At 37.5% G+C, this 26,605-nt stretch overlaps 2 protein-coding genes and 1 long non-coding RNA gene across 11 annotated transcripts in view; 2 read left to right on the forward strand and 1 right to left on the reverse strand.

The window, feature by feature from the left end:
- Positions 1-83: 83 nt before the first annotated feature.
- LOC132916415 (ubiquitin carboxyl-terminal hydrolase 31-like) lies at positions 84-15,434 on the forward strand. Its single transcript, XM_060976393.1, has 4 exons — positions 84-1,179; positions 10,702-11,075; positions 11,167-12,577; positions 12,668-15,434. Exons 1-4 carry the CDS (start codon positions 295-297, stop codon positions 12,782-12,784), a joined length of 2,787 nt encoding a protein of 928 aa, XP_060832376.1. The 5' UTR covers positions 84-294; the 3' UTR covers positions 12,785-15,434.
- A 672-nt stretch (positions 15,435-16,106) lies between these two features.
- On the reverse strand, positions 16,107-19,920 carry LOC132916439 (uncharacterized). The gene is made up of 2 exons (XR_009660095.1): positions 19,125-19,920; positions 16,107-19,027 (listed from the first exon to the last, which is right to left on the reverse strand). It is a non-coding gene; the product is annotated as an uncharacterized LOC132916439 (long non-coding RNA).
- The window catches only part of LOC132916420 (protein tweety), a 39,980-nt gene continuing 29,884 nt past the window's right edge, over positions 16,510-26,605 (forward strand). For 4 of the 9 annotated variants that reach the window (XM_060976406.1, XM_060976408.1, XM_060976405.1 and 1 more), the window contains exon 1: positions 16,511-16,840. The gene's annotated coding sequence lies outside the window, so the exon portion shown is untranslated. Of the gene's footprint in view, positions 16,841-16,986; positions 17,509-26,605 lie in introns of those variants that run through there. The other 5 variants (XM_060976410.1, XM_060976413.1, XM_060976411.1 and 2 more) reach the window with 5 other exon arrangements.

Raw genomic sequence — 26,605 nt, forward strand, 5'->3', positions numbered from 1 at the left:
TTTGGCTAACAATGGTATTGGTCAGTCTCGACAGGGAGCGCTTCGATCGCAAACATAATACATCTACCATCAGCCATTTCGTGTAGTCTATGTTCGAAGCATCATGAAATCGTGGAAGCCTGTGTGATAAAGGCAAATGGCCGCCGTAGTATATGAGTGCGGGTTACGTGTATGATGTTTTTCCGCGAACAGTTTTTGACGTACGGCATGTAAAAGACGCGTGGGTTGAGCGATCAACGAAAAGCGTGATGTGAACGACAAGCGAAAGCTTAAACGGTGTTTCCGTGGCCGGCGATGAACGGTGAGAATGCTAGTGCGGTGATGAAATCGGTGTCGGAGGGTAAGCTGGGCGTGGAAGAGGTTAAATTACCGAAGCTAAAAACACAGGATTCCGTCTCGCGTTTAAAGTGTACGTTTACATTGTCGAGGAATCCATTTCATAGTGCAAGCAGGATGTTAAGACGACGTGCGAAACAAAATCGCGATTCGAAAGACAGTGGTAGTGCGGCGGGCACCAAAGACAGACACAATATGCAGCAACATCAACAGCAAGTGGAAAGTATGCAGCAGAATATAGGCCGATTGCACGGCAGTCAAAGTTATCCGGATAGGTCAGGTATGAAAAAAGTGTTTCGAAGACCTTCGTGGAGAAAGTTCATCAACAAGATGGTCCAGCACATGTCGAATGTGGGTACACAGAATCACAAAACGTCTCACAGGGACGATCTCGGATCCAGTGCCGGAGACATAAGGGTACCTCCACCTAGACCGGCGCATATACCACCTGATAAGGTGCCAGGGGTCATAGGTTTACGCAATCACGGTAACACGTGTTTCATGAACGCTGTATTGCAGTGCTTGTCGCATACGGACATACTCGCGGAATATTTCGTGCTGGACCAGTACAAGGTCGACCTCTCTAGAAGAAATAAATTGAACTCTAAAAAGTATGGGACGAAGGGAGAGATCACTGAACAGTTAGCCCTCCTGTTGAAAGCCATCTGGAGCTGCCAATACGACCCAGAGATGAGCACGGCGTTCAAGAGCGTCGTCGACAAATACGGAAGTCAATATCGCGGGAACTTGCAGCACGACGCTCAGGAATTCTTGCTATGGCTATTAGATAAAGTGCACGAGGACCTGAACCAAGCTACCAAAAAAAAGTATAAAATCATCAAGGTGAGAGAGTCAACACATTTTTTAAGGTTATGCTCACGTTTTGACAACACGTCTCCCACATAATGAACAGGTTTGTAGTCATTCATTGCGAACGATTACATAATGCCAGTGATATGAATAATCATTAACCAACTACGTTAATTTCTTCGTTCTTCGATATTCTCTTATGATCGTGAAACGAACTTATGAATTTATAGATGCTAAAAGTATTCGCAACGGGTTTTGAATTCTTTCTTGGTTTGCTCTTGTGTGCGCTACAAGAAGACGTGTTTATACGAACACAAACCTTGAGTGAATTTTATTTATTACTTAAAGAAACAGAAAATCCAGTCAATCGCAAACGATTACAATCAGGCCTTAACCTAAATTTGTTCCACGTTCGAAAAGTACATTACCGCGTTTTCTAAACGAACTCTATCGAAATTCGGCTGAATTCACGCTTACATTCCAGAAGAAGGAATGGGTAAAACAAATCGTGTACTTACCATGTATGTACTTATTATCGAGAATGATACATTTGACTTTTTTATTAATGTACGTGTGTTTTTTTCTTTTAAATATTTAACCAATAGATATATATATCAGTAAATATTGAAACAATAATACGAACGTTTGCTTATCAAGGATGAGTTACGATTTTTATTATTTATATAAATTTTATTAATTTATCAGATATAATAATGGTTGACAAATCATAATTATCGGATGTTCGTTATCTGATGCTCCAAATTGGTATTGTGAGAGGCAGCTATCAGAAAAAATTAGTACAAAAGATATCTGGTAATCAGTTAATTATCTATGTATTATAACATCTATTTTTTAGTTTCATATGACAATAGGAAAATTATTGAAGTCTTATCGAAATCATCATTTTTAAATATAGCCGTAATAGATTGTGCAGGGAACGAAGAAAATAATCCTCTGTATGAAATAAGACCTAATACCTCGTTTTAACGAAACAAAACAGATTCATTGAAACATAAACTGGTAGTGGTATTTTGAAGTTAAAAATAGTTTGCACTCAATAAACCGCGAACTTGACTAGTGAATCGCTTTTTATGCCAATGCATCATATATATAGAACGAGATAGGGATAATAAAGCAGAGACAGAACAAATTTTAGTTCGCTGATTCACCGCAACGAGATGCCCGCCAATGATAAGTGACGTAATGAGAAAAAAGTGCGCATCATGCTGGCCAATTAATTGTTCGTTTTTCGCCATTTTTTAATTCGATATTTATTACTTAAAGGACAGCTACCGAATCATGACTAAATAATCAAATATTTCTTCCATGTATGTAGTCACACGCGTGAATGCTGCGTTTCTTTCTTGGCTAGGTCACGAAACAACGTGTTTGTGATTATATGTACGATGAGGTAACACATATTAACCGAATATCTCAAAAGTATCGACAATAAAGCGAAGTTTTGCTTGTATATTACGAAATATAGAACTTTTTATCATTTTTATCGTTATAGAATGAGAATAGGTTTTATTGGAAGATATGATATTTTTAAAACTCGTTAGAGATAACGAGTTCAGTTAATAAATACTAAAATTTAACTTTCAATTCTATGTTCTTTCAATTTTCTTTTATGTAACACATATATCTAATAATCTTATTAAATTGCTTGTTTATCGTACTTCCGAAAACGGTACTGAACAAGAATAATTATATATAGTTGAGCGTGAATTACCTTTCGGAACGATTTGTGTTATATCCTAGTAAAAAATAAAGAAAACTTCAAGCTATTTGTCGCGTAGAGAAACAATGGTTATTCATAACAAAAGAGAAAATGTGAAATTATTACTGACGTTTCGCTTCTCAGTATATGTACTTCTTTGCTAGTGAAACTAATAACCGCTACTGCTAACTCGGTAAAACTTAATCGCTAATTATCTAAACAGCTGAATTTCTTTTTAATGTATGTTCGCACTTTCTATTTTACACACAACTTTCGTTAAAATTTTATTGTTCGTCAACTGCATATCTTCGTGCCATCTCCCCATCGTTTCACTCTACAAAAAAAAAGCTATGAAATTATGCACAATTGCAAATAGAGTTACAAAAATGGAAAGAAGTTTATTTGTATCGAGACATTATTTTTGACAGTAGCTCGTGAAAGTATTCGAACATTTACCACGGAAACTTTTTTGTGCATTAACACTGTAATGACACACGACTGTTACGATTATATTAGGTTATCCAAAAAATGTCCTTCTTCCGCAGACATGTTTTTTACAACAATGCATCTTCATACAAACGTGAAACCAAGTCTGTGAAATGTCGCGGTGTTTATCTCAACAGAACAAAATTGATCGTACGTAATTCGACAAAATAATATAAAACAAAAAACGTTGTGCGTCTATTATTTCCTCATAAAACGAAAGAAACTTTTCGGATAACCTAATATTAGTAAGATTTGGAACCAGTCTAAAGTTGTTGCAAACATAACCTTACGAAAATAACTTTAATCATATGCAGCTTGAATAACGATCTTAAACATACAATTAATGCTAATGATGGTTTGGCTTACTAATATAATCAAAGACTGACTGTTCGAGCATTTTGTTGATTTTTACCAGCTCTGGTTTGCTTGCAGTAAATATAGCTTCTGCATATATTTTCAGATTGATTTCAAATTTTACCAATGTAATCATGTCTCGTTGAATTCCAAAGCTCGATTCGTATAGCACATAATACATTCATTAAAAGTTTTTACACTTGATATTTGTCTTAATTAAATTAAAGCGTTGCTCATTTTCTTCTTCTTTTTTTGCTTTTTTTTTTTTTTTTTTACTTTCACGGAGTAAAGATACCTGCGATAAAAATTGTTTGAAATGTTTGACACATTTACCGCAGGTTGTTACCGACTTGACGCATCTTGTCTCTATGGTTCTTTCTCACTCTCTCTTTCGTATTTCATCCTCTAGGTAAGTAAACGGGCCCACTCGATCCGTTATCTTATCAGCCATTTCTTGCACACTATTCCAGTGTTTGTCGAGCATCAGATAAGGAAGCGATCTTCGACGAGCAAGTCGATAATCCGGATTAGGAACTAACAATGTCCGACATGTCGCCTCTGTGGCTTGTTAACTCGCTGCTCGTGCCACTTTTTCGTAACTAGTTTTTTCCTCGAGTGCCCTTCATCGGCTACGTTGACCGACTTCTTCGAAACCGGTCATTGAAACGCCTTGAAAATTCGAAGATGCTCTCCGCAGGCATTAATGCCTTCTTGCATAGAAAGTCGGTACATTCGTTCTGTACAAGTTTTTTCTATTGCACGCTCAACCATACGTGTAGCGATTAATTCGTTACTTACGAACGAAACAGTGATCTCGTTTACCGATATACTAAACTTTTTGATAAGGCTAAACTAAGTAATATATTTGTAAATGTTATCCAATTAGTGCGTTCAATAAAGTAACAACAGCGAAAAAGGAGAAATAATTTGAAACGATAGACGCGTATTTATATGCTTGGATGTGCGCAACATAATAATGTTAAATAAATCGATAGCTGGAAAAGTATTTCAGAGAGATTCGACACTTCTCAAAATGCATGTAACCACTCGAGCACGTGCTAAACGACGGTGCACGTATTATTGACCTTGCGATAAGATCGTCAACTCTCCGCGCTTTAAAAGTAGGATGCCTAGTTTACCTAGATGAAGATAGTATGCTGATGCTGATATTATTATTTATTATAAACGAAACGAGACTTCTCGGGTTTAATTATCACAGAGATAAGAGACTGTGTGAATAATCTCTTTCATAACGGCGATGAAAGCCTCGAATCGTTATGCATACCAACTTGTTGCGTTACAAAATAAAATTCTTTCAACTTTATTTATATAACTAAATAACTAAATAAACGTTATCACACTTGACGCTACAGTATATGTGCCTATCTGTGCCTAAGCAAACATTTAAATTTTAAATTTGAATAAGTAAAGTTTATTCGTTAGTGTAGATTCCTAGATTATAATCGACCGTTTTATCGGTCAAACAGTTTGCTCATGTGTCTCATTACGCACAGATTCCAGATTATCTGCAAACATTGTTATCTATGGTTTCCGATTATTTTCACGAGACGTCGCACGAACCAATTCCTAAGCCTTCGTTAAAATCGCGTCGCACGCCGCGTTTACGAGCGAACTCCACGTGTCTGTGGTCGATCATTTTACGATTCTCATTACCAATGGCTTATCGCCTCTCTTATTCCTCGAACTTTCGATTATGCGTTCGTTCGTGGCATGGTCGAATAAAATTTACAGATGTCCTTCGCCAAGTTTTTTTTTGTAAGTGAATGCCAACGAACGTGAATTGATTTAAAAACAGACATAGGTAGGAAATTGTCGAAGGTGGCAGACTTTTGAATCCGAAACACCGTGACGCAACATCTCATGAAAAACTACCTTCAATGAGACCTTGAGGACGCGTGCAACGCAATGCGTATTTTTATGTCGTCAAAGGTCGTGCCGCTCTAGCAAATCGTAATGAAAATTCAAGGAAAATTTATATACCTCGAAGTGAAATCTAAATATAATTTATATCCCATTTACTCGTGTTATGATTACATGTCTGAAATACACGACCAATCTAATTTTGCTAATTCTTGATTTCTATATCACGTGCAACAAGATTTGTTAGATCGATAGATGTAAGTTTTTTTTGGAAATAGCCGATAAGTCTGTAAGATTTGATAAACACAACAAAAGATATATAATTTAACCTTGTGGCCAAGTAAAATCACAATTTATTTTTTAATATTTACTTTTACTTAATAATATTAATTAATAGCGTTCCTTTATATAAAAATCAACAGAGATTCGATTCTTCCGGACGATACGCGTTGGTAAAATTGATTGCAGAGAACGTAGATATGAAGAAGTATTTTTTCCCAAAGTTGACGTTGAATGGAATGTTTGATAAGACTTGCGTAGAAAAAAGAAGAAAAGATAATAAACTTATCGAGACCCGACCACGTAAGGTCAAATATTTTCTGTCGTACAAACGATCAGCAACGTGCACCCTCGCTCCAAGCATCTGTTGACACTAAAATATTGTTTCCCCGTAAATAACGCGGTATTTCTAAATTCAAATTAAAAATGAACATGATAAGCCAATGAATATACAATGTTTTTTATACTCCCATTATAGATCTTCTACTGACTTTCGTAAATGGACACTTTATCAGGCTGGTATTTCAAAATTTCTGTGGTTCTTTATAAAATTGCAAGAATAAATATAGTTGGTTCACCGTGCTTCGCCGGCTTACCAGACTTTAATAGTAATTCATCCGATAAATTGCTTTCCTGACGACAGAATTCTTCGAATTTATACAAAATAATGTTATTTTCGACCTGTCTACCCATAATAATTTGTATCATGTTTATTTTATATCTTAGGTATTATATCGTTTTAGTAAGTCGTTTAAAATATGGTTTAGCTATTTGTTCGTTTATATTATAGACAAACGAAAGTTGTGTGAGACAGTATCGTTATAAATAAGAATTGACCTTGAATGGGGCCACGAATCAGTCATCGTTCTAAGGCCACATTATGTAGCTTCCATTGATCGATTCATATTCTTTCTTTTCTTCAATTTCGGCCGTATCATCATCCGTTATAATTTAATTCGATTTAATCATGTTCAAAGCTATATACATATATAATTAAATTTAATTAGGCTATGGATCCTTGACATATAAAAATGTAATGTAATGTAATAAAGTAATTGGATTTTTCGTGTGAACCATAATATCTTCGTGTGGTTTTTCACCGCGTGCCAACGATACATTTAATAACGATGATATCGCCAAAGCGACGAAACAATTTGCAAGCTTAACATTAGTCGCGAAGATATAGATACGCTCAAATTAACAAGTTAACAAGAAGTCCAAATTTCAAGGTTTAGAAACTGTCGCGCGATCGCCTACCAGTTGGAAACGTGATTTATTATAAAAACTGTATACATATGTATTATGTTTTAATGTTCTCCATTAATTAAAATATTTTAATCAAATGCTATACTAGTAAAAAATTTGCTCGAAGCGGTTTCGATTAGAAATTAAATTTTCAAATGGGGTTTTTCCATTTTATCGTTCAATTGACGTGTAATAACACGTGCGAGTCGAAAGATTAAAAAGATTCTACGAAGAGTTCTTCGCTCTTTTATCTCGACGAACGCATCCTTCTTTGTAAAGATACAAGTTGCCGACTCTTAAAAATTGATCGCTAGGGAATAATTGGACACGTTAAAATTTTACATAAATATAAACAAGCATCCAGAGCTCTGATTTCTTGCATATAATCATTATGTGCCGTTTCTATGACGGCCTTGGCGTAGTATTACACATACTTTGAGTCATAACATCGAATTAATTACTATTTCTCCGCTCGTCTAATTGCTACTAATCAGAGCACTGATGACCCTGATGTAGTTTATAACTATTATCGGATCTAGTCAATGGCACCGGATTCGTAATAAAAAATAAAAGAATAAAAGTAAGAAACAGAGTAAAAAAAAGTAGGAATTCATTGAGTGTGTACTGACGATAAAAAGAGAACGTTTTTGTTGGTCAGAGCATGAATACGTTGCACTTCAAATATATCAACTATGCGGTAAGATCAATGATGTTGTAATGTACTTTATCTTTTCACGATGGCGATGATGTTATGTAGACTAAAAAATACCGATGGAGAAACTCGAGTACTTTCGGATTCCAGCCACTGTACTGCAACATATTTCAACGCATTCCATGGCTGTCAAGCTGAAAGAAGTTAATTATAAGTTACGGGTCGAGGGACGTTAATTGCTATTGTTACGTAAAGAATGTTTAGATAAGCCACGCTTCCTGTTTTTTGTTTTGCGATTCTATAAGAAATAAATCGCCTATGCATCGATATTTGTCGCGTCTTGTCCTAGCACCGGCAATTTCCAACGAATCGTTTTATGAATCACTTTGTTTGTCTTCAAAAAGGTCGGTAAAGAGTAAATGCACTGGTTAGATTCGAGGATGTTTGTAATTCGAGCGTGACTTTCGTAAAAACCAAACGTATATATGTTTCTCCTGAACGTTTCATATCCAATGTACGAGGAAATGAAAAGTAAAAAGTGAATGTAGCGTAAAGTTGTAAGTATGCGGTCAAGCTATAGCGAAGAGCCAGTTTTGTTCAAATACAAGAGAAGTGAAAAGAATGTAAGATCGTAACCGGAAGCTGAGGACGACGAAAAAACAAAAGTTGACTCCGTCGATATTAATGAATTCCGTAAAGGTTACCGACCGGTTGACCAAACCTGTTCAATCTTTACGTAACTACACATGTACGAACGTGACATTGACCAATTGTGAAGTTGCGAATTGTAACGTGTGTCGTTACAACCTGTAAGCATCGAAAATTATTTCCGGCGACTGGATCGACGATACATCCTGTCCACAGCTCTCTACAATTATCGCGTTTCGTGGTTTTTCGAGGTATACGAGGAATTGTCATTTGCAGCAAATGATTTAGCCTTATCTAGAAAGAAAAGGTCGCTTTTTCCTCGCAAAAGGAAGTCTTTTTCTTATTCACCGGGTACACAACATAATTCCACTTGATGCTTTTACTCTGGAGCCTCTTAAAGATAGCTTTTACATTCTTAACTATCCCCTTTCTCGTTGTTTCATTAAAGGTTAGAATAGACAACGTGGACTCGGATAATTGCTGACGATATTTGATTTCAATCGAAGATTATTTTATTCAAAACCTTCGATTATATAAAACATATATATTTCCTTTGCAAAGGCTACAATTGGAAGGTCATGAAAATGCACGTTTCGCGATCCTATTAAGGGAAGCCTTCTATGCCGACCGAGCACGCTGTTTCGAGAATCCGCTGATCTGAAAGGGGACATAGAAAAAGCACGCGAAGCTTAACGACGTGTTTCGATATACTACCGATGACGCTAATCGAATTATCATTTTAAAATTTCCGACTGATGTAAGATAAAAATATATATACAAAATGCCAATATATACGCCAAAGTATACGCGTGTGTGTAATATATTAACGACCAAAAGTTATGTATACCTACGCCCGTGAAAAATAAATACATTCTGTAAATGATCACTGTCGTTTGTTGGGACATTGTTACGATTGCTAAACAAACAGATCGAATATGAACTTGTGAATTTTAGCGAGTGAACGGCAATCGTCTGGTGTCCATTAGAATATCCCACTTGTGTTGCGTCTTCTATCGGGCCTATTGCGAAACTGAAAAGTGCAACAGACGGTATAGACAACAACGAACTACCGGTAGACAGCTATTATTAGAACGAACGTGTTATAAATGATCCGTCTTTATGTATCTTGGGTGATGAACTGTTTGTACGATGTCTCGATCCATCTTAAGACAGTTAAAAAATAAATCCACAGGATTCCGTGTTACGTATAAATAAACGTTCGTGTACAATGTACAGTATCAAACATGACAGCGATGGTACGTACTCTGGTCGTATAGAACACGGAAATACTTGGAAGACGAAGTGGTAAACTTACTTTCAAGTTACTGAAGCAATTTTGAGGTTATTTATATTTTATTTTCTTTCTGTCGCCTGAATTTTCTTCTCAACATACAGACGAGTCGACGCTATTGCTTATCCTTAAAGACGATGAATATGTTAAATACGTTAAATGAGATTGCTCATTACTAAGATTATTGTCTGTTCGATAAATCTTCGTTTGATTACGAATCTCTTAGTTCGCAACACGTATTTTTAAATCTTGTTTCCTTTATTCGTATATTGTAGCATGCGAGAACGTTAAATCGCGCATTGTTCGATAAAGTTTTACGATTTTACGTTAAGTTTCTTATGCTAGTATTTTTCCGTCGTTTTATTCTTTTAGCAAATTAATTCGTATGATATATTGTTTGTTTGGCTTCTCATCGTGTTTAACCAATCGATGACGTAAAGTAAAATATTCCTAAGCTTGATTAAATGCAGGTGTACAAAAGTGTACACAGTTATTTGCATTCTCATAAAACACTATCAATATTCTTACAATATTCATGATAAGGATTAATTACATCGTCACCGTTGCTATATTTACCTGAATGCTTTTCAATATCACGACGATAAGGCCGCTAGTGTATCTCAAATGATCGTAAACCGAGTTTCATAATATAACGCGATAAATGAAATTGGCATATTATTATTAATTTAATTTTCTAAAAATAGCAATGATGAATAAAGTCTCAAATTCTGTCGTGTAATTCATTGAAAAAAATCTGAAGCTATACCGGGACGTATGTACTTCTTCGAACATATGATAAAGTAACGTGAAATAATATTTTGCAAATTAGAAAGTTTCTTCGTCTTCTCCCGGAAGGTTCGTTCCATTTCTGCTTCCATTTAGCACGTTATCTATAAATCGATAAAAAAAAAAAAAAAAAAAAAAAAAAACAAATCAAATATAATGAAGAGTCTCAAATGTACTCATTTATTAATGGAAATCTTTTTATATAATTTCTAGAATTCGTTCGGCAGACCAGATGACATCGTGGCGGCGGAAACTCTGGCGAACCATGTCCGCTGCAACAATTCGTTCGTGCACGCGGTGTTCCAAGCCCAGTTTCGGTCTAGCCTAACTTGCCCAAGATGTCACCGGCAGTCGAACACGTTCGACCCTTTCCTCTGCGTGTCAGTACCTGTACCGCAAAGTCACCGCCAGATGAACCTTTTCGTGAACGTCCTCTATACGTCGCAACAACCGCGGCAAGTGAAGATTGGCGTGAGCGTGAACCAGATGGCCAATGTCAGAGAGCTGAGAGAGATCTTGGCCAGTGACACTGGTATCGATGAGAATCACATGTTACTCACGGAAATTCATGACGAAGGATTTCACAGGTAGAACTTCATTGCTCTACGGACAAGTCTATTAAATAGATCGGTATCGCGTTAACTTTCCACTACTTTGTTTGTTATTTATTGTTTACAGAACTTTCTCCGATTGCCAACCTCTATCTGTGATCACGGAAAATGACCCGCTCTACTGTATAGAACTGCCACAGCTGAAAGAACCAGCGGAGCAAGCGTATATCTTACTCGTGTGGATCAACGTTCTCACAAAAGGAGATCTTAGACAGCGTTTTAGCAGTCCGTACACTATGCAAGTGTCTAGAGAAACGTCGTACGAAGATTTACAAAAACTATTGTTGAAGGAGATGCATAGTGTTCTGGCAGACGATGTTCTTACGTCGAGTCAGAGTCCTGGACTGTTTAACATTCGTGTTGCGGACCCCGCTGCTACGCCTATTCAGGACGAGCATCCATGTATAGATCCCTGTGTGGAGCATCCTCTTTACACAGAGCAGATCGAACAAGCGTTGGCCCTTTGTGCCGATGACTCCGGTCCTCAACATGTAAAATTAATTCTAGAGTGGGACGAAGCCACTAAGTGTAATATTATTCAAGATGACAATGATCAAATCGAGGAGCATGCCAGTGTGAAGCAGTTAAAAACGAATTCAGAACTAGGAGGAGCTGTTACTTTGGAAGAATGTTTCGATCTGTATACGAGAGCCGAGATATTAGGAGCAGAGGACGCGTGGCACTGTCCGTATTGCAATAAGAAACAAGAGGTGGTGAAGAAGTTGGGACTTTGGTCTTTACCTGATATTTTAGTTATTCATCTAAAAAGATTTCGGCAACAGTCTAAACAAAGGTCTACGTCGAAATTGACCATGTTGGTCGATTTTCCTTTATACGGTTTCGATATGACTCCACATCTTGCTCATAATGGAGTACAAACGCATAATAACGTTAGTAGTTTAGGTGGTCTAGGTTGGTCGCCTTGGAAGAAACCCAGACCACGCCAACAAAATATTCCAAAATACGATGAAAACGTTTACGATCTGTATGCGATTTGTAATCATCATGGGCAAGATTTACAGGGAGGTCACTATACTGCGTTCTGTCGGAATCCGTACGATACTCAGTGGTATTGTTTCGACGATACCCGAGTGGAGGCCGTGAACGATACCAATTTAATAACAAACGCTGCGTACATGTTATTTTATCAACGAAGAGGGTTGACTAATAATTCTGGAAATTCTTCGGCTGCTTCCACAAGCTCAGCCGGATCCGGACTTGATCATTGGGTCTCGAAAATGCCGCCTTTTTATTTCAACAACAAGACTAATAACAACGTTTCAAACAACAATCAAAGTAAATCGCAGGAAGTGTTGTGTCAAGATAAGATCGTGGAAGAAAAGAACATAACGAATTTCAATAGGGGATGTCGCAATTACGCTACATTACAACCCAAGAAAAGGAATGTTGCGACAGAAACGGATATCGGTCAGATTGATCATTACTCAGACGATGAAGCACCGTGCAGAAGAGAATGGGTAAGTTCAGAACCAACAACGTATAATTTTAGACCATGGACAATGTACGAGTATTCTCTTTTTAATTTTGGCTTATATGTATGTTTTCAGGCCTCACCGAAACCTGTTCGAAAAATGTCGTCCATTACGTTAATACCGCAATCCACGATAATTCACAGTGCCAGTAGTGATCCAGACACAGCGATAATACACGAGTCGACGTTGTAACACACAATTTAAGCCAGATCTGGTCTGGCTCGAGCAACGCTCAATGTATAGTGCCTGGAACATGGTGTGTAAACGATCAGAGACAAATTAGAACTGAAGACAATTTTTCAAGACAATTTCTCACGGAATTTAAGTCCATTCGTTTCGTATCGAAGACTTAATATAGTCTGTTTAGAAAATATTTTGTTCCGAATTTATACATTTTAAAAACAAATGCTTTTCTTTTATATTATCTAACGATCGATCGAGCAAAGAATATTAAGAGCTTCTCTAATTTCTTTGTTTTGATATCGAAAAAAAAAAAAATGAAACTGCAACATTAGAAGAATGTTTGTTGACAATGCAAGCGTAACTGGAGGCATTAGTGATTTTTGTATTTATATCGTGTTTACACAAACTGCGTGAATTGTATTGTACATTCTAGTTGTTAGAAGACTTTTTAAGAAAAGGACAAATATTATATTCAGTATCAAAAACTACGAATCCCTTATTTACGAATTGTCTACTGTTAATACTTAGATTTTCAACGCAATAGGTAATTAATGTTCTACATATGTCCAGCAAGAATGTACGTGTGTCAAAGAAACTTTGTACGCGAAATTTTTTAAAACACGCGATTCATGTATCATACCCGTCGCGTTACAATGAAACTATGACAATAACTGAATCTTGTGTGTAGCAGGATTTACGTATTACAGAGACTTCATTTTCAATGATAATTCTTGTCTGGACATAATATGTAGTCGCTAACCATTGTTTTGAATCTATGCTTAACTATAATATTTATATCATATTTGTATCACCCACTAGTGGCCTTATCTCAGTAATTAACATTGATATGTCATTTGCAATCATACAAGCATATTTACTATTTCGACATCGTTTTATTAACGAACATTGAGACATTGTAGCATGAAAGCCACCAAATTGTAACGTACGTATCGTTAATTATTCTTTGGATTCTGACGAATCGACGACCAAGAAAATCAATATATGTACTTCCACTTCAAAGTCTTGTTCTTCCTACAAACAATCGGCGCAATTGAAATTTGTCATTTGGAAAAGTAACGTGTCGGTTCTTAGGAAAGTGGCTTTCGTAATATATCCTTCATGTTCTCTTTTTCTTTCTTTCTTTCTTCTCTTTTATTGTCAAATACTCTAATCTCTCAGTTGTAACGATCATTCCACTTAGACGCGTTTATAAATAGAAAATGATGGAAAGCACGGAAGCATGAAAGTGAAACTGATTTATATATACGTATACATAAATATATGCACGCAAGTGTATAATTTACGAGTGAAAGATATTTAAGTTATTTTAAAAGTAACATTTTTTTATTACTAGTCACACGTATCGTGGACGGGGGGTGGCGAATAAAGAATGTATGTGATGAACTATAAATGTAATTAACGTCGAATTCAGTGTAAGTAAGAAAGAAAGGCGTTCGATCGTAGCAAAACAACGTGATGTATAATTTGGTATACTCGTTCTAACAGTGTTTGTAACGTAAGTTGGTTCCTGTGGCAAGACTAGGCCAAATCAAGTGCCATGATGGTCCTGGAGGTATAATACTCAACAAAACTTTAAATATTTTCATACTCGATCACCTGAAAGAATCGTTTCCTTTAAGTCTAGCAATTGAAAGTTTCAGAGTCTTCTAAATGAATAGTCAGTCAATTCTATTTATCGAGTTATAGAAAAGTAACAGATGATATTTCTATAAATATTCCAATTACTGGATTTGGAAACAAACACTGCGTCAGGTGACTGAGTATCGTTCAGTTAAAGATAAAACGTTCCCTTCGTGGCACTTAAAAAGGTAGAATGAACGTGCAGAATGCGTGATAGGAAAATGAAGCAGAGAAAAGCCGCTACCCGTTTATTATTCTATGATTTTAGAATTTTGTGCATTCACGTTAATCGACTGAGGGATACGTTATTAATTATTCATATTATCGCTGCTGTTTTTGTTGAAATAAATTAGAGAATGTATATACATATATATATAATATATTTTATATATATTATATATATATATAAATCAAAGAACGTCATTCCACTTTGTACACCCTGAATTATGTCAATGCTTTGACCTATGATTCTAAATACTTCGCGTTTTTTTTGAAGTAATCATTGTTGGAGCTTGTTATGTTTAAAAATAGGAATTAATTGCCACATTTTTTATAACTTTCAAAGAGCACACGTGGAAAATTTTCCTCGTATCAATAAATGAAAATTTTAATGTGGAAAGAAAGTATCGACCAATTGTATACTAGTCTAATATATTTTATTATAGCTTGCAAAATATACGATAATTTGTTGTAACAACGTAATATCGAAAACGAAACTTCTAACAGGACGAATATCAAATTCATCCGATTTTATTTTAATCACACCAATTCATGGATCCATAACGTAGATCGAATAGGAGAGAAAGCAAATTTGAATTTGAAACGAAATATTGTATAATATTATTATTAAAGTCTAATGTAAAAAGTTTATAAATAATTAGGGATAAAATAAATCGTAATATACAGAGATTTGTCAATAAAAAGTAATATTCATACGTAAAGTATTTGGAATATAGTAATTTAAAGAAAACGATTATGTATTTGGCTATTATTTACATTAAAATTCGATTATAAAACATGCGTTCGTTTCAACACTATATCGACTCCCCGATCTTTTCTGTTATTTAAATACAAATATAGTCTTTATTTTATTATGAAGGAATTTAGGAACTGTGTTATATAATTACTTGTTTTTAATAATAAATATACTGTTAATATTAAACGGAAAGATATATATATATATATGCCATGAAAGGAATTGAGTATTGGGAAAATACATCCTTCTGTATCGGAATTTTGTAATTTCGTGCCATCTGATTGCCACTGAACAGTTGACGCAAATGTAAGTGTTGAACAAAGGCTGCGTTTCTCACTTTCGTTCTACCCGTGAAGGAAGTTTCTATATTTTATTTATGTTATTTAATATTATCAAGTTTAAAGTAAATATCCGTTTTTATTAAATACAATTTTATTTCTTAAGGAATTTTAACATTTTCATTCATGAATTGTTAGCAGATGATCATTATTAACAGTTGGTAATTTAATATAATCGCAATTTATTTTTAATTATATGACGAAAAAAACTTCATAAGGAAGAAATACGGGTTTTCGCATTGTATTCCATCTTTTCATATGATGTATTGATTATTAGTAGCTCTAATAGTTCACCACAATTGTGATATTTCATCAAATTACAGTCATTTACGTTGTTACATTATTACTACATTATTTGAATCTAACTTTTTTCAAAACAATCATTTGATTCGATCAATGTTGAAGTTAAATTAGTTAATACAGAAATTTTTAGTATCGGAGAGAAAAGATTAAAAGTGATATCAGGATTTATCGTGTAATAATCGATAATGTAATCTATATCTTCAATATCTCGATTCTCAACTCGATTCATACCGATATCAGGCGCTTAGGAATATTTAAATCACAGCATGTATAATGCAGCACACTCTGCACGTTTATTGTATACGCGAAGAGATACGAGAAATCCATAAGCATAAGCTATGAAACGTATCGCTGTTCATAATACATCGAAATTCATACATATTCCTTGCATAGTAGAGCAAAGAGAGTCAAGTGGCTCCTATATTGCACGGTCTGCTCGAATAGATCGTTTCAATTTACGAGAATATCACGAAGCTTCTCTTATTCAACACGTCAGGGCACAATTGGGATCTTGGATAGGGTTAGAGACAGCAAACAATGTCATCGAGCGTTTAATCGAAGGGTGTGCAGAACAGGAGGAGTGTTTTCTCTCCGATATTTACCTCGAGCGGAACAATTCGTCGGAGCGAACTGTACATACGTCTTACGAGGAAGATGGAATTGCGTGTTAGTACGTTGGGATTGGCCGTGGCGCCACCCGCCAACCCACTCCGCGAAGACTTTCAGTCGAGCTCGAACCTTCGTCGGGTGTGGAGTGTGTGTTGTATCGTTGTGTGTCAGTGTTCAGATCATTCACTGAAAATTAAGGTAAGAGAACTTTTTCACTTAATAGCTACCTAAATACATAACAACGATACGTATCCTTTGGATTTATTCGACGATTATAACCGGTATACGGAGCCGGCGAATAAGTCGCGAGAAAAGCCTTTAACCATGTCCTTGTTCTCATTGTTAGCCGATGTTGCATGGAAACGAAGAGATTGGTGTGGTGTGCGATCGAGTTTCAATAATTTCTTTCCAAGCTCATGCTTGAAATACGTACCGGGTCTAAGTAACCGTCGGCGTTCTAACGAAAGCAACAACAAGAGACAGCGCCTCTCCTACGAGAGACAGAGAGAGAACGTGGTGGCGCTCAGAGCTGTCTTCGTGTGTACTCTCGGGATCGATACACAGTACACACTTGGCGCGACGTTCGTGTAAGGTTACGGTTTGTACGGGATCGCATGCGGGTGTGTATAGCAGCCTCTTTCCACGCTTGTCTCTCGCGGCGTCGTCGTTTCGTTGTATTACGTGTCTCCTCTTTACGTGCATGTTCCCTAACAACGAGGGTGGACTTTTGGTCTAGCTACGAGACAAAATTCAAAGAAATCGAGAAGTATACGCGCCGTACTATGCGGGCACCTCGTGAAACGCACCCTCTCTCAAGGCTATCGCGCCGGCAACCGATCCTGAAAAGAAACGCATGAAAATGACAAGTAAGTGCTGCGAATATATTCAAAGGGAAGATTCGGTATTTGGCATTTCACACACTGCGAATTACAATAATGAGACTTGTTCTGCACTTCGCTTTCTGCGAATACATTACATAGAAAATGTTATCGGTTACCTTAACCACTATCGCTTGGCTTAAAAGACGGAAGAATAATCTCGCTAAAGTAAAATTAGCCTTGTCTTATAATATCGAGTCACGCTTGTGATGGATTATGGTCGAAGCATCCGAACAAGAAGCATTTTCATTTTAATCTCTTCCCTGAGTTTATGAACTTCAAGATTATTAGATATTTCTGGAATCTTAGTGATCTTTATATTAGTTGCAACGTTGTGAAAGAAAATAATTGATGTAGAGGTCTCTTTATAAAAGTTACGAAAAATCTATTAATATACTTATAACTATTATACACATACTACGACTGTTTTTTCGTGGACACGATTTAAACTAAGTACATTGTCACTTTGGAAGAGTTAACGAAAAATAACATTTTACTTTGAATTCGTTACTTTGAAATATAAATTACATATTAGATTTGCCGTACAAAATATCCACGATCCACTTTAATCGGCAAAAGCCCATTTAGATTGAACGACAAGCATAGGTTTATTTCGACTGTCAGTCAGTTCGCATAAAAACAATTCCACTTATGATACACCTCTTAACCTCAATAGAAAAATAATATTAAACGTAGCGTGACAACGTGCAATAACGCGAAGCAAATTCTTCTTTCACCGCGCTATATAACCTGCACGCTACTGTATTTCCAATATTTCCAATTGAATTTTTAACAAGAATATTCTCTTTTTCCTCATAAGAGGAAGTCAAAGGTGAACAAGGAGTTAAAAGTACACATAGCTGCCGCTCGTCTCGCATCGAATCCGACATTTTTTTCGTGTGTTCTCCTGAAAGTCGGCACGGTGACCGACAACAGGATAATCATAATACGCTGGACAGATTGTGGGAACCGAAGAACCGTAGTGTACGCGATCGTCTCAGATTAGGGTAGGATTCGCTGAGCCAGTGACTTTTTACGTAATGAGAAATTGTTGATATTCTAACCTATTTATCGGCTCAACAATCAATCGTATTTACTAGCGATCAACCTGTATAGATACATCAATGTTTCATGAAAATTCCTCCGTATGTAATTCTTACTTTTGTCTTGTACGTTTCTGACTACTATGCACATACTTAATTACAATTAATTATTCAAGTTCGAACGTTAACCTTTTATCTAACGATTTTCTAGTAACTATTTTTACTAACAGAAAATATCTTTGACTATTCATGTCATCTACGATTATTATTTAAATTGCTCCAGTAGTTGTCTTTAACGAGCCTTATCTGCTGCATGAACCATCTGTGAAGCATCCTTTGACTATGACTCACCTTCATCTATGACTTTACTATATTCATGCGTGTTAATGTATAACCTATATGTATATATAAGGTGATTCTACAGGAACTCTGGTCGTGCACTTTTCTTTGTTTCAAAGCATCTGCTAATAGTGCCAAAAAGATATCAGAATAATAATATTCAATTCGCGATCTTCCACAGAAATTTGATGGATTTGCAATGGTGGTTTTGTGATACAATACCTTTTTTGTAAAATACGAACGTATATTGATAAAGGTTTGCTTTTCTCTTTATTTTGATTTTTTTATTGCAAACTTTATATTTCACTTGATAATGGTAGTGGTAGGAAGCTTCGTAAAGATTATCGAGGAGTTTCATAAGCAATAAAAACGACACGAGGCGTATTGGAATCGCGAGAACTGTACAGCAAATATAGGTGTTATTCGCGCGTTTTTTTTCGTTGCTAGGGCAACCCAGATCGCACGACGTTACTAACCTTAATCCTTCTTACGGCACGAACGTGATGAATCGTGGAATCACGATTAATCGATTTGTAATAAGAGTTACGCTGTTAAAACGACTAAAAGTCGTTCAAAGCAATCGATACATCGAAACGAAGAACGAAACACGAAATGTATATGCACAATGTACGTATACTTCGATAGTCACGGCTTTCACGCGAAATTTTATCCTTGTATTTATATACTCGGCAAGATAGGTTAGTAAACAGCAGAAAAAATCAAAACAAGTGTGCAAACTGTGTACACTACATTAGTAACATGCTGGCACTTCGGACTCGTTGTTTCTTGCTAGTTTTTATTTTTTTTCAATGATTTAAAACCAACAGAACGCCTGTGTGTCAACAAAGAATTTGCGTTTACACGTAACGTTGCTATACAGCAAAACTCTGATTCGCTTTTGTTCGAGGTATGAGTTCTCTATCGAGATGTTTCGAATCAATAACAAACCAACTGAAAGTGGTGTCAATTTCAGTGAAACTAGAACACGACAGTATTATTTCGTTAAGCGGCGTGCGTGGAAAGGTTAGTCTCGAGATATGTGGTTCATTCAAACTTACCGTGCTTTACGGAAAATTTATATTTTCGACCGAAAACTAACTCTCGGCTATCGTGTACAGTGATAAAAACAGTTACCCGGAAACAGGTTCGTTTGTGTTAGTGATAACCTCCTCGTTGAATCACGAGCAAAGATAATCAACCGGTCGAGTAACGAATGAAATGTTAGGTTATCTCGTAAAGATGTATCCTCACTAGTACTCGTGAATAGTTTGTCGTCTGTTTGTCATTTGTTTGCGTATTATCTGCAAACACATGTATTCATGAAACATGGGATGACATAGTATGGACACAAAATGTTTGCGAGCATCTTGCCAGTACTGTTCGTGAACTGTTCACGAATTGGTTCGCCGTTGAGTACGCGTCTTAACCTATTAAGGATCAAGAAACAGTTTATCACGATGTTATAAATACTTGAATTTCTTCATTGGGAAAATTATAGAATGTAAGTAGAAGAAATAGTTACAAAAAGAATATTGATCGAATCCTTGGAATTCTCTTCCTTCTTCTTAGTCACAAGGATATTAAGCGTTAACGCTATGTTATTCCTTAATGCGGTTTTTCTGACAGTTGTGTTTAAAACCATGGAGACCATTAGGATGATAAAATGATCCAGTCATCTCGTCTATTTTATTTGAAATTAAGATAATTGAGGTACTGTTAAACACATCCGATGACCAATCGTTTTGATCGTTTAACGATTTTATTTCATGTACCCAACTAAATGTGAGTGATGCTTTAGATTTTCATAGTTAATGTTATAATACTATGCGGTAATCCATCCCTTACGCTTTAATAAGCACTTGTTAACACGATGTTAAATATGAATATGCGGGTTAGTTTATGAATAGGTACTTGTATTCTGCGTATCCTATTAAATCCAATCTTCGTTGAATAGGTTCCATGAATTGTAATTCTTGCGACATTAATTTCAGGATATATCGATGTACGATGTCTACTCTTCGCTTAATAATCGAAATAATCGATAATCAGTTGTAGAATGAGAAAATGGAGAAAAAGTAAGAAAACATAGTCACAGCGTTTAAATGTCGTCGCAGCAGATTTCTAACTCGGTGGAAATAATTGGGCCAATCAATAGTTACGACTACCCTTAGTACACGCTTCACTTCTAATGAACTCAAATCACGCGCGAAGTCATCATAACGCGCTCAATTCGTAGTCGATAAACGAGCTATGAATTATTATGTTCCATCTACATGTATAATTTGTATCACACAGATGGCTATCGTTGTAACGTATCGGCATATGATTCGTCGTCTTCGTAGACTCCTAAGAAGGAGTAATCTATACATATAATAAAACAGTAGAAGGGTTGTGTCCGTACGTCGAATAAAAAAGAATAAATCAATGAACCAGGAATGGCCCATAAGCTATGGAATCGAGAAAAGCTAATTTTTAGAACTTTCCTCCATCCGTTTATACTCGCATCACGTAGAAACGACTGAACGGATTTTGATGAGATTTTCTTTGTCGTAAAGCCTAGTGACCACGAAAGATAACGGGGTGTGTTTCATCTCGAGCCGTTTCGTGGAAGCTGAGAAATAGCCTGTCATCTGAGTTGTGCGCGCTCCCACGTTTCCTAAAAGTCAAGCAACGATGATTATTTTTCCCGTCGTGTAATTTAATATTTTTTACTACAGGAAATAACCTAATTGTTAGTATAAAAAATACGTAGATATATCATCCATAAAAATGAATTCGCTTGAAAATTCTTCCGTACATTAGTAGTCCACGCGAACGAAGTCGCGTGCAAAAGCTAATGATTGCGCTGAACAGGCTGCTTCCTATCGACACAGTGGTATAGTAATAAACTAGAATAAAACTATGATCGAGTCGAGTCCTCAACGCTTGCACGCTGTTCGTTTCATCGATAATTCGCCTTCTTACCCTCGTACCTTCGTACCTCTGCCTTCTTAATGAAAATGCTTCCGGTAGCTACCTATCGTAGACCACCGGATACGATCGGACACGTCAATCATATTTATTAACATACAATGCACTATGACATACCTCTCGTTACGATTCGGAATCTCAAACATCCCATTGACATCTATCAACGATCCACGAAAGGAACCATCCACAGGAACTCATTCGTATAGAAAAGAAAGCAGAAACGCTTCATACTGAAATTCCCGGTGATTCATGATGCCCGTGAAAGGCTCGTCGCAGTGTGCGAGCCTCTCCACGAGGAACAGGCTCTCCAGAGACGAGGAGATTTTCGCGTGACACGCGACCACGTTCTCTCAGAGCACGCGTGTTTCGCGGCTGAATCGAACGGAAGCGTTATTGAATCGGCAATACGGCCGAGTGGCTCATTGGAATGCAGTGATGCATCGCTATATACATATACGTGAAGCTGGCGGGTGCCGGTGGCCGATGTGTATAGCGCATCTTCGGGTTTAAACAAACGATCGGTATGCAAGGTGAGAGGCCGACCTATTCAGGCCTCGACGGAATGCAGAAAAAGCCGACGTTTCCCGACAAAAGGTATCGGCACTAGGTTCTGACCGAGTGGAAGTCTTCCTGGAGCCCGTTATTCGCTTGTCGGCCTGTTTCTTCACCCTTGAAAACGTGTCGGGGAATCTGAAACCCTCATCCGTACGGGGAGAATTCGCTCTGTTCTGGACGAAACGTGTTACGCACGTGCTTCTTCTACTGGAAGATGTTTCAACGAATGGAAAAGCAAAAGAGAAAAAGTTAGGCTCTAAGGTTGCATTGGAAAAATAATCGCGCTTCCATGTATATCGGATGTTTGATATATTGACAAAATTCTCGGTTATCGATAAGTCGTTTGGGCTTGTTATGCTTCCAACAACCTGCATTGACTCGAAACAATTCTGGACACGAATTTATCGTGTGGTTGGTCTTATGGCTGCTCCGAGTTAGACATGGGTGGGCTCCGAGGGTGCACCACTATTTTTGGAGTACTCAAAGTTGACTACATAGGTACTTGTGATTTCTTTATAATTACCACGTTATGTGGTATTAATAATCGTTGCGTTCATGTTGGTGTATGATGAAAATTAAAAAGGAAAAGAAACGAGGAAATATTGGTATGGAAAAAGATGTTCTATGTAATGTGATATAATCTTCTGATATAAAACGATATAATATGGTAAAATGATTCGATAGATGATATGGTAAATACGTATATCGAATTTGAAAGAAAATTAGACAATATCGAGCGGAAATGGTCTGTACGAACTCCAAAAATCACTTTCGTACAGTGAACTGGAAGCGGGGACTGGTCGGGAAACAGCTCACCAGATAACTTCTTTCGAAGCTTTCTCTTCGGCTTATCGGACAACTACGAGGCAATAACCGAAGCCGGACGAAATTACGTAAACGTTTTCGAATTTAGAACTGGATAACGACTAATCCCGAAGGAATAAAGAGTTTCTAGTGCTGCTAATCCAGCACGGAGGAAAAACGCCGAGGGCGAAACTCGGCGTACTGCGACAAAAGAAACTTCTTTCTAGGCTGCTCACGGGAAGGAAAATATATGAACAGGGCAATGACAAAAAACTTGCTTTATGTAGCTGCTCCTATATCCTGTTGGATTCTTTCGCGAAATTTCTCACCGAACAAATTTAATTTCGAATCGCGCTCGTCCAATTATCAAGCTCGATTCATTAAATTGCCATTGTACGTTGCAAAGAAGCGTGTAATCGTCCGTGCGATAAAAGTTTATAATACGCGACTTTTTCAATAACTTGTCGATTCGCTAACGTTTATCGATCGATACATTTTCGAGTAAAAAAGATTCAGGTCGACGCGCAGAATGGTATTACGATAAAATTTTAATCAAGCGGTCAAAGCGATTCAAACTGAACTTTATTCTTGCCGATTTTCCCATTTCATCCGTAACGTATGAAGTCAACCTGTAAGCTCGAAGAAACGTGAAAAGCTGCACCGGGTAGCTGAAAGCGCTGTTATAATCATTTAGATATAAAGAACGGCCCGGAAGGAGCAACTTTCAGCCGGTTTCCGTCGCAAATTATCTTTGAATTAACATCGCGAAATATAGTTCTCCGCGGCAACGAAGACGTCGACGACGACGACGATGACGACGACGTTCCTTTTCAGAGGTTGAATTTTCCATGCAAACGCTTCGGGCCTCGTTGCACGAAGTTACCTAGAGTATTGCGAGATCGAGACGAGAGGAAGCGAGAAGAGAAGCAGGCTCAGGGCAGGGACTTTTTAACAGTAGAATTGCAAAGCAAACTATGCAGAAGCGCCTCGGGTATAGCATCTTCGTCTCTCTCGTTCTTTTTATCTTCTGCGTGGCTTGATGAAAAGAAAAATTACCCAGCCAGAAAGAGAGCACAAATAAATTATCCCTCGGACACGCCAGTTGTCCGCCGCCTTCGACACGTTACGCTAATTATTCGAGTAACTTGAGATTGAACGACGCCGTTTATTAACGCGCCTCTTCCTCTATCTGGTTAGAGGATCGTTCGAATGAATATGCAAGCGATTAATCGAGATGGGAAGCGCGTCCAGCCGATTCAAGCGGCATTTTCAAATGTACCGAGAATCTTCGTTGTCAGAGCAAGGTGGTGATTGTTTCGCGAAAGCGAGACAACATCAGAGTTAGGTTTATTTCGGTCGATTTGGTTAATCGTTTTGGAAGTTTCAATGAGAAGCGACTGATTCGATGGTTCGACGTCTACGATTGTCCATCCGTAGATGTCTCCATGGGTTTACAATTGGAAGTTTGTTTGCTTCAAAACAATTATCGGAATGAGTCGTATCTTACCTCTGGCTGATCTGAAATCCGCTATAAACGAATTCCTCGGTAGCAGTATAACGATACAGAGACGAAACGATGAAATACAATAGCACAGTAACTGGAAAACGTATTTGTACGCTTGCTTACAGTTGCCAGCGAAGTGCATCGAACGTAATTCATTTCCTACATCTTTTACGAGGGAAACAGTGGAAGAATATTCGTACATTCGTTGTAAGGAACGTTAGGAAAAAATTGCGAGGTTATTTTCTGGAGGGAGAAACGAGGCGGTCGCGTATCGGTGAGTGCATTTTAAAAGTTGCACTGGATCGGTGAACTGGGTAGCGCGAAAAGGGTCGCTAAAGGGAAACTTTTATAATTAAAAACGAGCCAGAAAAAGTAGCGTAAACAGCGTTATAGCCTGGACCCGGAATGCGCACGATTCCCGTGCATCTAGCAACAAATGTCCGACGTGAAACGTAATGGACGCTGAGGAAAGTACATAATTACCATAAAACGCGAGTAATATTAAAGCTAAAGTGTTGAATTTCTTTTTACGAATAAACGAACGTCAGGTCGTTCGTCTCCTCTGGCTGGTGTCCTGCAATTTTTCCTCCACGAAGATTACCGTCGTTCCGACCGTGAAAAGACAAGTGAAACAGCCTAACACGATTTTTACTGTATTATGTAATAACGCGCAAGGGAAATACGATATGCAAGTACAGGATCGCCAAGAGTTAACTATCGTTAACGACGATGACCGTAAGTCTTGTGGCATCGACCTTCTGAATGGCCGCTCGATAGCTATAGGACAGCCGAAGCCGCATCGATCGAGCAATTATTTGTTATTCTTTCAATACTTTTATTTTCATTCGCCGTTATTCTCTTGTGTTATATTCCGAACGGTTTGTTCTTACATATTCGTGTCCTTATTTTTATTCGATAAAGACGAATGACTAATAATGAAGGGATTTGGAACGGTCATTCTGCGACAGCGGTGATTCATCGAAGCGATGGTTCATCGGTCAGCTTAATCCACTTTGACTTTATAATGTCGAGTCAATATTCTTTGTATTCGAGTATGTTATATCGGAGTACTATTTTTCAATCGTAAAGTAACGTTAATATCAGAAAATCTCCTGTTTTTCTGCGATCTCCGTATGACGTAAAAGTATCATAAAGCTACCTTCCAATATCGAAAACATCGAACTCAGGTAAAAAAGATATCGATCGAGGTATTATGGAATCGTATAAAAAGCAGCGTATCCTATCACGAAAAACCTGAAATTCCAATGGGAGAATGGAAAATCGAATTGAACGAGCCGCTCGTAGAAAGCACGGTAATCGAAAGGCACCGGAAACCACGCGGAAAGGAAAGGTTGACCAAAGAAAAATTTCCCAAGCATCTGGTCGACAGTACTGTTTATTCGGTCACATGGTGCATTCGGCTTTGGGAACGTTGTAAATCGTCGCGTTTACCACGAGAAGACACACGATGTGGCATCTGGTCGAAAAATCGCGTCCCTGCTCCACCTTCCGCCCAGCCCAATCCGCCTTCGTCTCGTGTACTTTTTCTTCCTTCTTTTCCCCCTGCTATAGTAAATCCTTCTCGCTTCTTAAAGTCCTTCTCTAGGATTTAAACTGGCCAACTTCCGGCTAATGTGCTCGCGGCAATATTTACCTAGTACCTTGCCGTGAATTTATCACTCTGGCGTGCGATATACGGCAGAGACTCTCGCGATTTTTTATCCGTCGCGACTTAAATTGTTCGAATTGGATTCGTGCACGGTCTCTTCCAGCTCGACTTTCAATTACATATCCGAGGAATGGTGCTAGAGAGAGACCAAGCACGGGCAAACGGCACAGTCTCGTTAACTCGTGTTCGTCGCCGTAAGAA

Source organism: Bombus pascuorum, chromosome 2 (genome assembly GCF_905332965.1).
Source record: "Bombus pascuorum chromosome 2, iyBomPasc1.1, whole genome shotgun sequence".
Classification (NCBI taxonomy): Eukaryota; Metazoa; Arthropoda; class Insecta; order Hymenoptera; family Apidae; genus Bombus; species Bombus pascuorum.